Source organism: Homarus americanus, unplaced genomic scaffold (assembly GCF_018991925.1).
Source record: "Homarus americanus isolate GMGI-L3 unplaced genomic scaffold, GMGI_Hamer_2.0 scaffold27262, whole genome shotgun sequence".
Taxonomy (NCBI): Eukaryota; Metazoa; Arthropoda; class Malacostraca; order Decapoda; family Nephropidae; genus Homarus; species Homarus americanus.
Window position 1 is genome coordinate 19,469 of NW_024725481.1, and position 13,984 is coordinate 33,452.

General features: G+C 37.8%; 1 protein-coding gene across 1 annotated transcript; it reads right to left on the reverse strand.

The window, feature by feature from the left end:
• Window positions 1–1,493: 1,493 nt before the first annotated feature.
• LOC121864889 (thymidylate kinase-like) lies at window positions 1,494–13,642 on the reverse strand. The gene is made up of 7 exons (XM_042364051.1): window positions 13,546–13,642; window positions 13,070–13,155; window positions 11,196–11,413; window positions 5,085–5,181; window positions 4,614–4,716; window positions 3,362–3,550; window positions 1,494–2,919 (listed from the first exon to the last, which is right to left on the reverse strand). Exons 2-7 carry the CDS (start codon window positions 13,123–13,125, stop codon window positions 2,806–2,808), a joined length of 777 nt encoding a protein of 258 aa, XP_042219985.1. The 5' UTR covers window positions 13,126–13,155; window positions 13,546–13,642; the 3' UTR covers window positions 1,494–2,805.
• Between the last annotated feature and the right edge of the window lie 342 nt (window positions 13,643–13,984).

Genomic DNA, 13,984 nt, shown 5'->3' on the forward strand with positions numbered 1-13,984 from the left:
GAAAAGTTTGGTTGACTGTTGAAAGCAATCGGAGATATGTGGCTGTTGAAAGGTTTTGTAAATTGTCAAATCAAAATAACTGATTGTTGAATGGATTCGGAAAATAGTTGAAAGCAAATAGAAATTTGTCTTTCCAAAATCTTGATTGTTAAAGGCAAGTGGTCAATTGTTCAATTGCAAATGAAAGAAGGTGTATTAAAGAAATATATAAACTTTGCATCTAGACTATAACTATGTACTATAATTGATTATATGAGATATATCTGTGTTATGTGAGTTGACAGGGACACTCCTGGACTGGGATGATTTATGTCACTTCATCCCTTTGAGAGATATACAGTGAGTTCTGCTATAACGCGTGTTTTGATAACGCGAATTTGCTCTAACGCGATTTATGAATTAGGAACGATATTTGCATAACGCGAACGCTTGTTTGCTATAACGCGATTTTTGCTTACTATTTCTCCAATTTTGTGGTATTAATTGTGAATATGGTAAAGAAGAATATCTCCAAGAAGTGTTCTGGTGATAGAATTCCCGGTGATGATCGTAAAAGAAAGGATATAACACTTGAAAAGAAGCTCGATGTTATCAACCTCAAAATCACCCTTCTCCCCCATCAAGTTACATTCATATATTTTCAAGGTAAAGTGTTACATTTACTGTATGATTTCATTATTAGATATGAATGTAACATTTATTTAGACTGTGCTATCCTTTGTGTTAGGCTAACTACTAAATTTTTTCGATTTCGAGTAATCTGCACTTAACCCTATTTTCTCCATAAGTCCTGTTATTTCTATTACGCGATTTTCTATAACACGATATTTTACAAGAACACAATTATCGCGTTATAGCACAACTACCTGTACTGTATATATATTTTGGGTATCTCAATAAACATATCAATAAATCAATCAATCACATGTGGGGATTCTTTTAAATGAATGGCTGACAAATCGGCCCAAAAAGCTGCAGGAAAGATGTACAGTGGGGTATGCTATAACGAATCTAATTGGTTCTAGAACCTCATTCGTTATAGCATTAATACATTCCAGGTCCCCAAATACAACAAATTAAACACTGAAAAATTTGTGGAAATTGTAAAAAAATACGGTACTTTATCTTACCTTAGTGTTGTTCAGCATGCAGGACAGGAGGCAGAGGAGGAGGGGGGAGGAGAGAATTATGGAGAAGAGGAGTCACCCTTCCTAGCCCTCTTTGGTGACTGTCTTACAGGCACTTTGTCTGTTTATTTATAATTTATTTCTTAGTTTCAAGGGTTATTAGCTTTCTCACTCGCTTTTGACGACTCATTGTTACAATTGTATACTTGTAAAACAAAATAGTTATAAAAATGACAAGAATTTCCACATCAAAAGACGAAATTTCAACAAGTTCAGTGGTGCACTGACCACACAATGAACCAATATGGCGCCTGACGCTCTTGTTGTGAGCAGCGGTAAAACAATATTCATGCGCCAGACGAAATAGTCCCGTATTCATCTGCGTTCGTTATAGCATTCTCAATCTTATAGGTAAAACCGTTCGTTATAGGAATATTCGTAGTAGGATCCGTTCGTTATAGCATACCCCACTGTATATATAAACATAATTAGGGAGTTATCTGACACTCGGATTGGTGCCACAAGAGTATATGAATTTAAAGTGACAAAATATTAATCTTAATTTCAGATATGTCCTCACAGATCATGGCAGTCCCTAAAAGAAAATTTTCGTAAACGTATTATTCCAAACATCGGGCACTTTCGGGTCGTCGTCGTTCCTTGGATATATATATATATATTGTTAGCAGTGTGAGTATTAGAACGATAAAGAGGGAATGAAAAGAAAAAGAGAGGAATGGAAAAAGTAAGTGAAGTGATTGCCATATGAAGTGAGAGTTTTCAGCACTATTTGTATAACTTATGAGACTAACCTACCATCTGTTGACACTGCTATAATGAGACTAAGATTGGGATACAAATATTACTGGAGCGTTGGGTCGTCTTAGGGACACACTACAACAATAGGGTGTGAAAATATCCCGCCATACAGGTACAGTGAGATCACTACTTTAAAGAAACAAGTTTGATGATTAATAGTGGAAAGATTAAAGTAATTCTTGTAATGTATAAAAATTTAGCTTCTACATTACATTATCTGTTCTTTTAGTGTAGCACTGTACAGTAAAATGAATTATTCTCTTGTCATAATATGTTCAACTTTTTGTAAGCCCCAGAAGTGAATGGTAGAGGTGGGAGTGGTATACAGTACTAACCTAACCTAACCTAACCAAGCACCACAACTCCCGTGATTACAAACATTATCTCAACGATAAAGCAATACAATTCACACATCATTAACGTGGTAGATCACACGTAGACCCAAAATTACCGTAGCTGTTAACTAGACTAGTACAGCCACTCTTCATAAATCAGACGTATTATGCTTGTAGTTAATCTCAGCTATTATGTTCTCAAACACTTCAATTTAATCTATACATTACATTAATATACCTTAACGTATTACCTGGTATATTAACTACTATGCCCCACATGAAAGACCACCCGCCCATCTCTAGCCGTTGTTATGGCCAGCAGGAGTACCAACTTACAACGATGGGGCTCATGTTAAAAGTATTTCGGCCAGCGTTTCAAGACGTGGCAACGGGAATTCCGACGGTATTTAGTTTAAGGGCTGTACGAGGCGAGTCTTATAGGTCACACAGACACACATGTAAAAAATTCTTAAGAAAAGGGAGTGTGAGAGACATTAGGATATTGTCACAATCAGTAGACGTCTTCACTCAGTCCACAGCGTCTTCAGCTTCTCATCCTTAGCGATGTCTATTGTCTTGATGACTTCAGCCTTCACTTCCTCTTGTAAATCATCAATCGTCTTGTTGGCGTCGATGACCTGGAGACAAAAACAGAACTGAAGAACTCAGTTTGTTTCGTAACAAAGACAATTGATGGTAAATTTTGTTTCTAATGAATTGATGACTTAAGTATTATTAAAAAAATTGAAGACAAATATTTTTTTAATGAAGAAATTGAAGATAATTATGTTTTTATACCTTTGAAAATTTATAAAAATGAACAAGAACAGTGGAGCTGCATTTAAAGTTGGATCACCTGACAATTAGGCCCCATGGATCGCCTGACAATTAGGCCCCATGGATCACCTGACAATTAGGGCCCATGGATCACCTGACAATTAGGGCCCATGGATCACCTGACAAATGGGCCCCATGGATGGATCACCTGACAATGGGCCCATGGATCACCTGACAATTAGGGCCCATGGATCACCTGACAATATGGATCACCCTTCAGGCACACAACTCGTATATATTTACCTTCCACGAACTATCCATCAGCTTGTTGTAGTTCTCGCGGACAATCCTCTGAACGCTTTCCTTCTCATATCGTTCCTCGCCCCACTGACCCCTCTTCCGTACCTCCTCTGGGGTCAGGTCGAAGAGCAGCACCAGGTCGGGTTTTGGTAGACCAACGTCGCATTTCTTGCACCAGTCTAACGTCATGCCCTGAGGAGAGACAAATGTTACGCTCCCGGGAATTTTGTTATTTTTCAGTCAAGAGTTTATAAGTTGCTTCCGGTGATTAAGCACCTCAACCTAACATGAAAATAAACAACCTCACATAACTTAACCTGATCCGAGAATAATATTAACCTCACATAACTTAACCTGATCAGAGAATATTAACCTAACATAACTTAACCTGATCCGAGAATAATATTAACCTAACATAACTTAACCTGATCAGAGAATAATATTAACCTAACATAACTTAACCTGACCCGAAAATATTATTAACCTGACATAACTTAACCTGATCCGAGAATATTATTAACCTAACATAACTTAACCTGATCCGAGCATAATATTAACCTAACATAACTTGACCTGATCCGAGAATATTATTAACCTAACATAACTTAACCTGATCCGAGAATATTATTAACCTGACATAACTTAACCTGATCCGAGAATATTATTAACCTAACATAACTTAACCTGATCCGAGCATAATATTAACCTAACATAACTTGACCTGATCCGAGAATAATATTAACTATTAACGTAAATTAGTACCGCATTGACCTGCCGTCTGATCAGTTTATAGAATGTTTGCCGACGACACAGTCTACAAAAAAGACGGAGATATTGCCACGCTACAGGATGATCTACAAAGACCCAAGACCCGAACAGAAACACGTAGAATAAAAGAGAAATAAGGTAAAGTGGTGCAATATGGCTACAGAAAATTCAACCAAAATTACAATATGTCAGGAAAACAAATTATAAACTGTAAATTAAGAAAAGAATAAACGAGTTTTAATGACAAGTAATATATAACTTAGTGACTACACCTTGGAAACAACAAGAAAAATTAACCAAATGTCAGCCACCATTAGACCTGTGTCTGACTACATGTGCTTTGGGGTCATTCTTAGTACTGTAGAAGAGTTACATGAGAATACACTTATAATGTACAATACACCCTAACTACTGTATACTCTAATTCAACCTAAACTAACACAACCTAACCAAACCCAAGCACACCCCACTCCTCATTGAACCTAACCTCCTTAGCTGCAGAAAAGGCGACCCCAGAGAAAGCGTAACGATCGATGACGACGTTTACTCCTTCCTTGATGTTCGACATTATTTTAGCCAACGATTCCCACCTGAAAAAAAAAATAAATAAATAAATAAAATAATAATTCCCGGAGATTTTATAGACACGACCCCATGAGCAAAGTTTACTTTTGCCTCGGGTAACTGTGATTGGTCGATTATGAGGTATATACATTGTTTATATATATGTACAATATACTGTATATACTGTACCTTTGGTGTATATATACAGTATAGTCTGGTTTTACGCTGTTAATTAAACCCAGAGGTCCGTGTAAGAAGCGAAATGAGTTAATATAATAACAGAACCTATGGGATTAAATGAGAGAGACTTTGGGCCGACTGCCACTCACCTATTTTTGGCTATCTCCGCCACAATACTGTACACTAGTCTTAACCCACACACCCCACAACTCACCTATTGGCCGAGAAAAGCAGATGAATAGAGCGGTCGTTCATTTCCTGCTGGCAAGAGAGGTACCTGTCGATGATCCCCCCGATAGGTGTGTCCCTATCTGTAAAGTCAAGGGTTAGGAGGTGTTCCGACCTTAAGGTAGATCACGCGAGTCTTTCAAATATATCAGTATTTATTGTTATATTCTTAATCCAACCTTCTCTCAACTAAACTCAAAACCCAAACAAGTCAATAAAAAATACATTAACTCGTTCCTTCTACCACAGTACAAAACATAGAATGACGTGAACAATAATAATATACAGCTCCTCCCCGACTTAAGACCTGGATTTGGGTGCCTAACCCTGTCGAAAGTCAGGGAGGAGCAGTATTTGAAAGTGGCTAAGTAGGAACTGAATGTCAAACAAGATCACACTGGATCAATATCAAGTAAAACAAATCACAATAGTCAAATGTCAACTACCAAAACACCAGAGGATATATTACTAAACATAAAGACAGCTGCGCCTAGAGTGTACATACAGTCGGCCCTTAACATACGCGGGGGTTAGGTAACACAGATACCCACGAATGTTAAGAATCCTCATATTTTTGCTGCCCCCCTCCCCCCTATTTACCGCATACACCTGTGTGTAGTTAAGTTTTTAAGACCAAATTTTATGGCAAAAAATTGGGGGTCGACCCCATTTTTCGGCAAAAAATTGGGGGTCAACCTCTAAACCGGTAAGTTTCGTTAGGTTGAAAAATATTTACCAGTAACTACCAGTAAACAATGGAAACGACGCACCACCGGCTGTGAGTCGGTACAGTTGCCAGGGCAGATCTCTTGTGTCATCGTAGCAAGCCAAATGTATGGTATGGTAGCACAAGACCAGGTAAAACAATGTATTCATTTTTTATAACTTTGTTTATATAGATAAATTTTTGTTCATTACATTTGAAACATCAATCTTTGTTTATTAAATTTGAAACAAAAGAAAACTACGATACTGTATTTCTAAATACCGGGTATTTTCATTAAAATATTACATCACAAGTATATTTTACCTTAACTGTGACTGAATGAATATATTTTCAGAAATAAATATGGAAATGTAAAATTTTTGCTGAAATGACGTACGTATTTACCTTCTTCTCACAATGGCCCGAGAACTTCAGCTCCCTGTCAACATACACACCTAGGTCCTTCTCACACACTAGTTGAGACTGTGTGTGAGAAGGACCTAGGTGTGTATGTTGACAATGAGCTGAAGTTCTCGGGCCATTGTGAGAAGAAGGTAAATCAGGCAAATAAATTATTGGGTCTTATAAGAAGGTCGTTCACATATCTAGACGGCCGTCCCTCGTAACGATCTTCAGGAGTGAAGTGCTTCCCCATCTGGAGTACTGTCACCCCGTCTGGTCCCCGAGATATGCTAGGGACTGTCAGTTGGTTGAAAATGTTCAAAGGAGGGCCACCAAACTGGTGCCTGCACTTCGGCACCTCAGCTACCCTGAGAGATTGGAGCGCCTGAACTTGCCTAGCTTATACTACAGACGGGCAAGGGGGCGACCTAGTTGAGGTGTATAAGCATCTCAGGGGGCACTACTCAGTTGAGTGTCCTTACTTGGAGCTGGCGGACGCTCGCCCCACAAGGGGTCACAGCTCAAGATTGAAGAAACCACAAGTCCAGAAAACTGTGAAGGCAAACTTTTTCGGAGTGAGGGTTGTAAACTCTTGGAACAATCTACCAGAGTGTTGTGACGGCACCGAGTGTGAGCTGTAAACTCTTGGAACAATCTACCAGAGTGTTGTGACGGCACCGAGTGTGAGCTCTTTCAAGAGAAGACTTGACTAACGCTGAAGCGGGTTCAGGTACATTCAGGAGCCGGTGCATGCCCAGTATTTGCCAACAGTGAGTGACAGAGACGTGACCGATCGCCCGGGCGGCTAACAAACCGATCAGTGGCGAAGAGGATAAAAGTAAAAAGTAAATTACAGTGGAAAGTGGGATAAAATCATGACGAAAACAACGACTTTCGCTTTCTTTCGTTGTTCATAAGATTTTACCGTAATCGCTTTTTTAGATGGTTTTCAGTTAAAAAACTGTTGTATTACAATAATATTCTATCCTAATTCACTTGAATAAATACTACGATACCATATTTCTGAATATTTTCATTAAAATCCATCAAAATCATTTTCCTTGTCATCAGCACCAAACAGCTCCTCCCAGTCCTCTCCTTGAACAGGGCTAGAGGGTACATGTTTTTCATATCGTTTTCAATTAAAAAACTGTTACACCACATGAATATTTTACCTAAACCGCGCCTGAATGAATATATTCTCAGAAATAGTAGTTTTGCTGAAGCGTGATGTATTTCAATGTAAAATAGAATAAAATACATGACGAAAACAAGACTTTACCTAAGCTTCCGATGTTCTTGAGATGTTACTCATTTTTTTAAGTTTTCGGTTAAAATACTGTTATATTACAATGATATTCTATTCATACTGTGCTTGATATAATACATTCACGGAATGTAATATTTTTGCTGAAATGGCGTACGTATTACAGTGGAAAGTGGGATAAAATCGTGACGAAAACAATGACTTTCGCTTTCTTTCGTTCAAAAGATGTTACTGCAATCGCTTTTCGAATGGTTTTCAGTTAAAAAACTGTTGTATTACAATAATATTCCCTCCAAATAGACTTGAAAAAATACTTTAATGGAAACATACACTATTTTGAATGGAAATAAGCAATATATTTGTTGAAACTACCCGCGTTTCAGTGTAAAGTGTCGTAATAATAAATGGTAAACAATTTGCCTTCGGCACTCGTGTTTCAGGCACAGCGAGCCTCAGTTTATAGGACGTAGAGCATTTTTACTGAAGGTTTTGTTGTTCCATTACTCTAAAAAATGTGGGTCGACCTATAAACAATGAATATCGTAAATTAACGATTTCTTGGTCAAAAAATCAGGGTCGACCTATAAACGCATAGCGCATGGGTGGGGGGGGGGTAGACGATTATATACAGTAAGTGTAGTACATATCTGAGTTTAATATAAACAAAGCAGAATATCTTCCTTCGTCAAAACTCGGCACTCCGACCTTATACGGAACTTGGTGAAGTGCATCACCATGGATCTGAGTATCGCCCTTGTTCACCGACTCTTTGGAATTTAGCGTTCGCCAATACTGAAAGTTTTTCGCCGTTTATTATTTCATCTTACAAATTATTTTTATCAAAATTACACTAAAATATTATTAGACATGTTTTTCGTATGTATAACAGATATTCAAGATTTTACCCTCATTTAATATACTTTTGGCTACTTTTGGGTAATTCGTTGGACCCGACTTAACCCGAGCTGACTTAACTTAAGCTAAACTAACCTGGGTAAATTTGCATTGTCACACCGTTCACTTTTAGCAAGTAAAAAATATATTTTTCTAGTGTATTTGTGTCGAGTCCGAATATGACCTTCATTTAAGGCGGATATTAGCGGGTTTTTTAGCGATTATTTTCGTTTGACGTTTTCCGAAAAAAAGTGGCTAAGAGCCTAAAAACTACACACACAAAAAAACAAAAACCTAACCTAACTTAACTGACGCTCACCATAAGATGGAATCACCTATTCCTTACCTTATTGGCCTGGTTCTTGTTCGTCGTTGGATTCTGGGATTCTTACACGTCACATATGTTGGTCTTTGCAATATTTGCATTCAGTCTTGCTCTTAATACACTTTACTGAGGTTGGAAGAACACCATGTGATTGAAAAAATGCTATAGTTTCTACGTTTTTTCCCCAAAAATCTTGCAATCAGCTCCATATACTTTAAGTGACATCCACCGCAGACTTCCATGGTCGGAACTGAACTTGAATTTCAATATATGAGACCCAAAATAAAACTCGAATTTGATTGGGCCAAATATACTCTGAATTAGCAAAAACGCTTTTGATTGGCCGTGTGACGTGTATGGGTACACATGAGCGTCATGATTTATGAAGGAGACGCGAGAGACAGCAGTGTTGGGTGAGAGCCAGACGATAATGGCGGGAATTAATGGAAGAAAATAGAATTTTTGGGGAAGAGCTGTCTCCGTTATTATACATTACCACCGGTAATGTAATACAGTAGATGAAAATTATCTTATAATTAGACGTCTTATTAGAATATGATAATAGATTAGTGGTAGGAATGAACGGTGTGTAAATGCAATAATACCCTAACCTAACCTATTCAAATTAACATGGACTGACTTAGCCTTGTAATGGACCCCTGTCTCGTCAACAGAACATGTTATATAAATGGATCAATACATCTGATATTATATTCAGATTCACCCCTGTAACTTTCCACTGTCTATGAGTAAGACGTGTGTTGTACACGTGAACGGTAGCTTTCCCAAGAGGGACAAGCCCATATGTCAGCATCTTTGTAAGCGTGCACTAGGGGCGACGCTCCTTGCTCGGTCACTCACATCGACTGGTACCGACCGGACGTGATCTACGTTTATATTTACATAAACGCCGTCCTCTTTCTCGTTCACTCATAAATAGTGGAACTTAGGGTTCGACTACTTACCCAAATGCAGCCGCAATGAAGTCAAATAATGGTCCTACATGAATAAATCGGACTGCCAATCACTTCTTGACTAGTATTTGGTGTCAAAGTCACAAAAAATTGGTAAACTTAATTTAATCTGAGTTAATAGATCGAGTGCATGTACCTAACCTAACAACTCAGATTAAATTAAGTTTACCAATTTTTTGTGATTTTGACACCAAATAACAATCGAGAAGTGATTCACAGCCCGATTTACGCTTGTACGACCATCAATTGACTTCATTGCGGCTACATTTCGGTAATTAGTCGGACCGGTGGAACTTACGGTTGATCTACACTCGGGAATTATAGACATAATCCTTTAATAATAAACAAAGGATACTTCATAGGGCCTCGTTACTAAAACCCCAATATTAAATTTATGTGAACAACCCGGTTAATTGGGGGATTAACCGACGGATTCAACCTAACCCCCATGTAACACACAATAGAGAGGAGTCCATTACAGGGTCCGTCAGACATAAAACCCCTATGTAACGAACTACAGTAAAACCTCGATTAACCGACCACATATAGGGGGAAGGGGCCGACAGATAATCCAAAAGGTCGGCTAATAGTACATAAAGTCTACGGAAATAAAACATACATTTTCAAAGTACCTTTTCGTAACCTATCTCATTTAAGTCCCTCTATTCATTATTGTTCATTTGCCATTCATATTTCAATAGAATTTGCTTTAAAACATTAACCACTTTAGTAAATAAATATGAACCAGCACAGGAACCGTGAATAAAAAATGAAAAAGTCAAAGGACATATCACAAAAATTGTGACCAAGTCCCAGGTTGCTGATCTGACTTTCTGCCTCATTTACACACAATTGCAGGGTCTCAATTGTTTCTCTTACTATTGACAACACAACATACATACAGGTACATAGTTTCTCACTCGATATTTTTTTTTCATTTTTTGCATTTCTTTATGGTTCTTTATCATCATTATCATTATTACATTATCGCCCCCCAGGCCCCGATGTGGGTCAGTGACCTGTGCACGGGTGGGCTAATACCCGTGTAAAAAAAAAAAAAAAAAAGAGAGGGGAGGGGGGTACCGCTCTTGTCTTCGCATGCGAGATGTCACGGGTTCGATTCCCGGGCCGGTGGAAGTTGTTTGGACATACTTCCTAGCCCCCATTAGTCCCTGTTCACCTAGCAGTAAAGTAGGTACCTGGTGTAAGTCGAAAGTTGCGAATTCGTATTCAAGGACAAGTTGTTGGAGCTTCCAATAACTTGAGGACATTGACTCTTCAGGCTTCTACTCCCTTAACTCATGAGACAAAGGCAAGCATGAAATTAGCATGCTTCCCTGTTGGGCGCTGTAAATGCTTCTGCGCTTCACCTTACACAAGGATGTAGGGGAGTGCCCAATTATTTATTTAAAAAAAAAAAAAAAAAATCCGAAAGTCGGTTAATCGAGGTTTTACTGTACGTATATAGAGATGAAAGTCCATTACATCTAGGGTGGATATTTTTTCAGGTGACCCCCATAGTACCTCACCTGGGAACCGCATAAAGACCGTCGGTTTTCCAATGTTGTTCAGAGACTCGACGAGCATCTTGGCCTGTGTCGTCTTGCCCGTTCGGTCGCAGCCTTCCACAACGACCAACGCCCCTCGTCCAACAGCCTTGACTTCCCTTCGACCACCACTACCCTTGACTGGGGTATTGGTGTGAATTGGCCGAGTCATCCCCATGGTTACGTCCGGACGAAATAAGCTGTCGGGTGAGAAATAATTCGTAAAGGTTAGATTAAATGGATTACTTATCTTAATATTAGGAATAATTTAGATTTGTTCACCTGATGATTAAACAACCAAATGCTAATTTAACTTAACCTAACAGTAAAATAATTAGTTTAACTTAATCTAACAGTAATGTAACGAATCTATTTTAACTTATTTAATTTTTTTCGTTGGACGTTATCCGAAAAAAAAATCATGGCAAAATACACCAAAAAACACTAGAAAAACAAAAATCAAACCTAACTTATTACTCTCACCATACGATGGAATCACCTATTTCATACTGTAGTGATTCCTCCCCTACGGTCCGACTAATTACCCAAATGTAGTCGCAATAAAGTCAAATAATGGTCCTATATGAATAAATCGGACTGCCAATCACTTCTCGACTAGTATTTGATGTCACAGTCACAAAAAATTGGAAAACTTACTTTAATCTGAATTAATAGATCGCGTGCATGTACCGAGGGGGCGAGGAATTACCCAAATGTAGCTGCAATGAAGTCAAATGATGGTCTTACAAGCGTAAATCGGGCTGTGAATCACTTCTCGATTATTATTTGGTGTCATAAAGTAAAAAAAAATTGGTAAACTTAATTTAATCTGAGTTGTGTTGTGTTAGGTTAGGTACATCCACTCGATCTATTAACTCAGATTAAAGTAAGTTTTCCAATTTTTTTGACTTTGTGACACCAAATACTAGTCGAGAAGTGATTGGCAGTCCGATTTATTCATGTAGGACCATTATTTGACTTCATTGCGACTACATTTGGGTAATTAGTCGGACGCCTCCCCTACAAGCCCCGAACCTCTTATTCCCCAGCCTACGCTCCAGCGCCGCCCACGGAGCGGGGGTCAACTGCCTACCCCCGCCTTATAAGGCCTGACACCACTGTGACCAGCCTCTTTCTACAGTGCCACCAGCAAGCAACACCTCCTCCGCGCCAGCCAGCGACCTTGGCGTGGATATCTCTAGTCGCAAATCGCTCTAAAATGTCGCTAGAAAAAACAAAAAGCTCTAGATCTAGCTACAAAGTCGCTAAGTTGGCAACTCTGCATACGACTCAAAGTAATGCTCGAATTTGATTGGTCCAAATATACTGCGACTTGAACCCAAAACCATGTTAATTGGTCCAAAAGACAAAAACGCTCTTGATTGGTCGATTGAGGTGTACTGGCACGCATGCGTAGTATCATTTATGAAGGAGACGCCATGTGGGGGGGCTGGTCGACGAACATGCCGGGAGATTAATGGGTCGAGATAATTTGGGATTTGCTATCAGTTATACATTTGTGCCGGTAATATAATAGATGAAAATGATCTTATAATTAAACGTCTTATTCGAATATGATAAATAGATTAGTTGTAGGAATGAACGGTGTGTAAACGCAATAATACCATAAATATGAGACAACCTGTAAATGACTCCAATTAACTATATTTATAAATTATTGCAGTAAATGTAAAAAAAATTATAAAATTTGAATTTCGTATCCATGAGGTAAGAGGAAGTTCATTTTATATCTTATTTATTCTCTTAATATACCTTTATTAAAGACAACAATCACTTATACTGTTACTATATACATTAAAGAGCTTCAAAATTACTTTATTTTATGGATAACTTACGGATTCGTGGAAAAATTCTTGATTAAGATGCGACAAGCTCTTGTGTCAGCTATCATGTAGCGTTGACAGTCGACCAATGATGGTGTCTAAAATAATGTTTAAATATTTAATTCAATATAATGTTATTGAATTAATTTAGACCTATCCAAATTATATAACTTACTCAATTTAGCTATAAATATATCAGCAATAATATCGGTTAAAACAATAGGGTGGGATAGAGCTCTTGTAATTTGGCCCAGATTTATTAATAACAAAGGAATATATGGAATTAAGTAGATAAACAGTTATATGAGTACAGTAAATGACATAACAGAACATATGGGATTAAATGAGACTGGGCCGACACCAAATACTAGTTGAGAAGTGATTAACAGTCCGAATTACTCTTGTACGACCATTATTTGACTTCATCTGGAGCCCATATGTTATATTGAAGCAGTAGAGAATGATGAAAGACTAAGGACATTAGTTACCGTACACAAGAGACACAGTGTGGCTGGCCAGGGGCGACACAGGAGGACAGTAGAGGCTATTGGTCCGGCAGTCAGAGGCTCCCTGGGGTCACTGTTAACCGCCTCACTAACTTTGAACCAACTTGTTGAGATCAATTTAATAATAATAATAAAGTATTGAATTATTTTATATATATTATTATATTATATATTAATTAACCATATATCATTTTTTATGTAAATTAAATTAAATTACTTAATAATGAAGAAATGAGTAGAATTCAGGAATGATATTATTATTTTTATTATTATTTTATGAAGATTCTTTTGATGAATATTTGTTTAATTATTTATTAGTTATAATTTATGAATTATTTATTTATTCTATTTATAATATTTAGTTGAATGTTATATGAGGGCGGAGTATATATAAGACCACGCCACATTTAATATACATTTT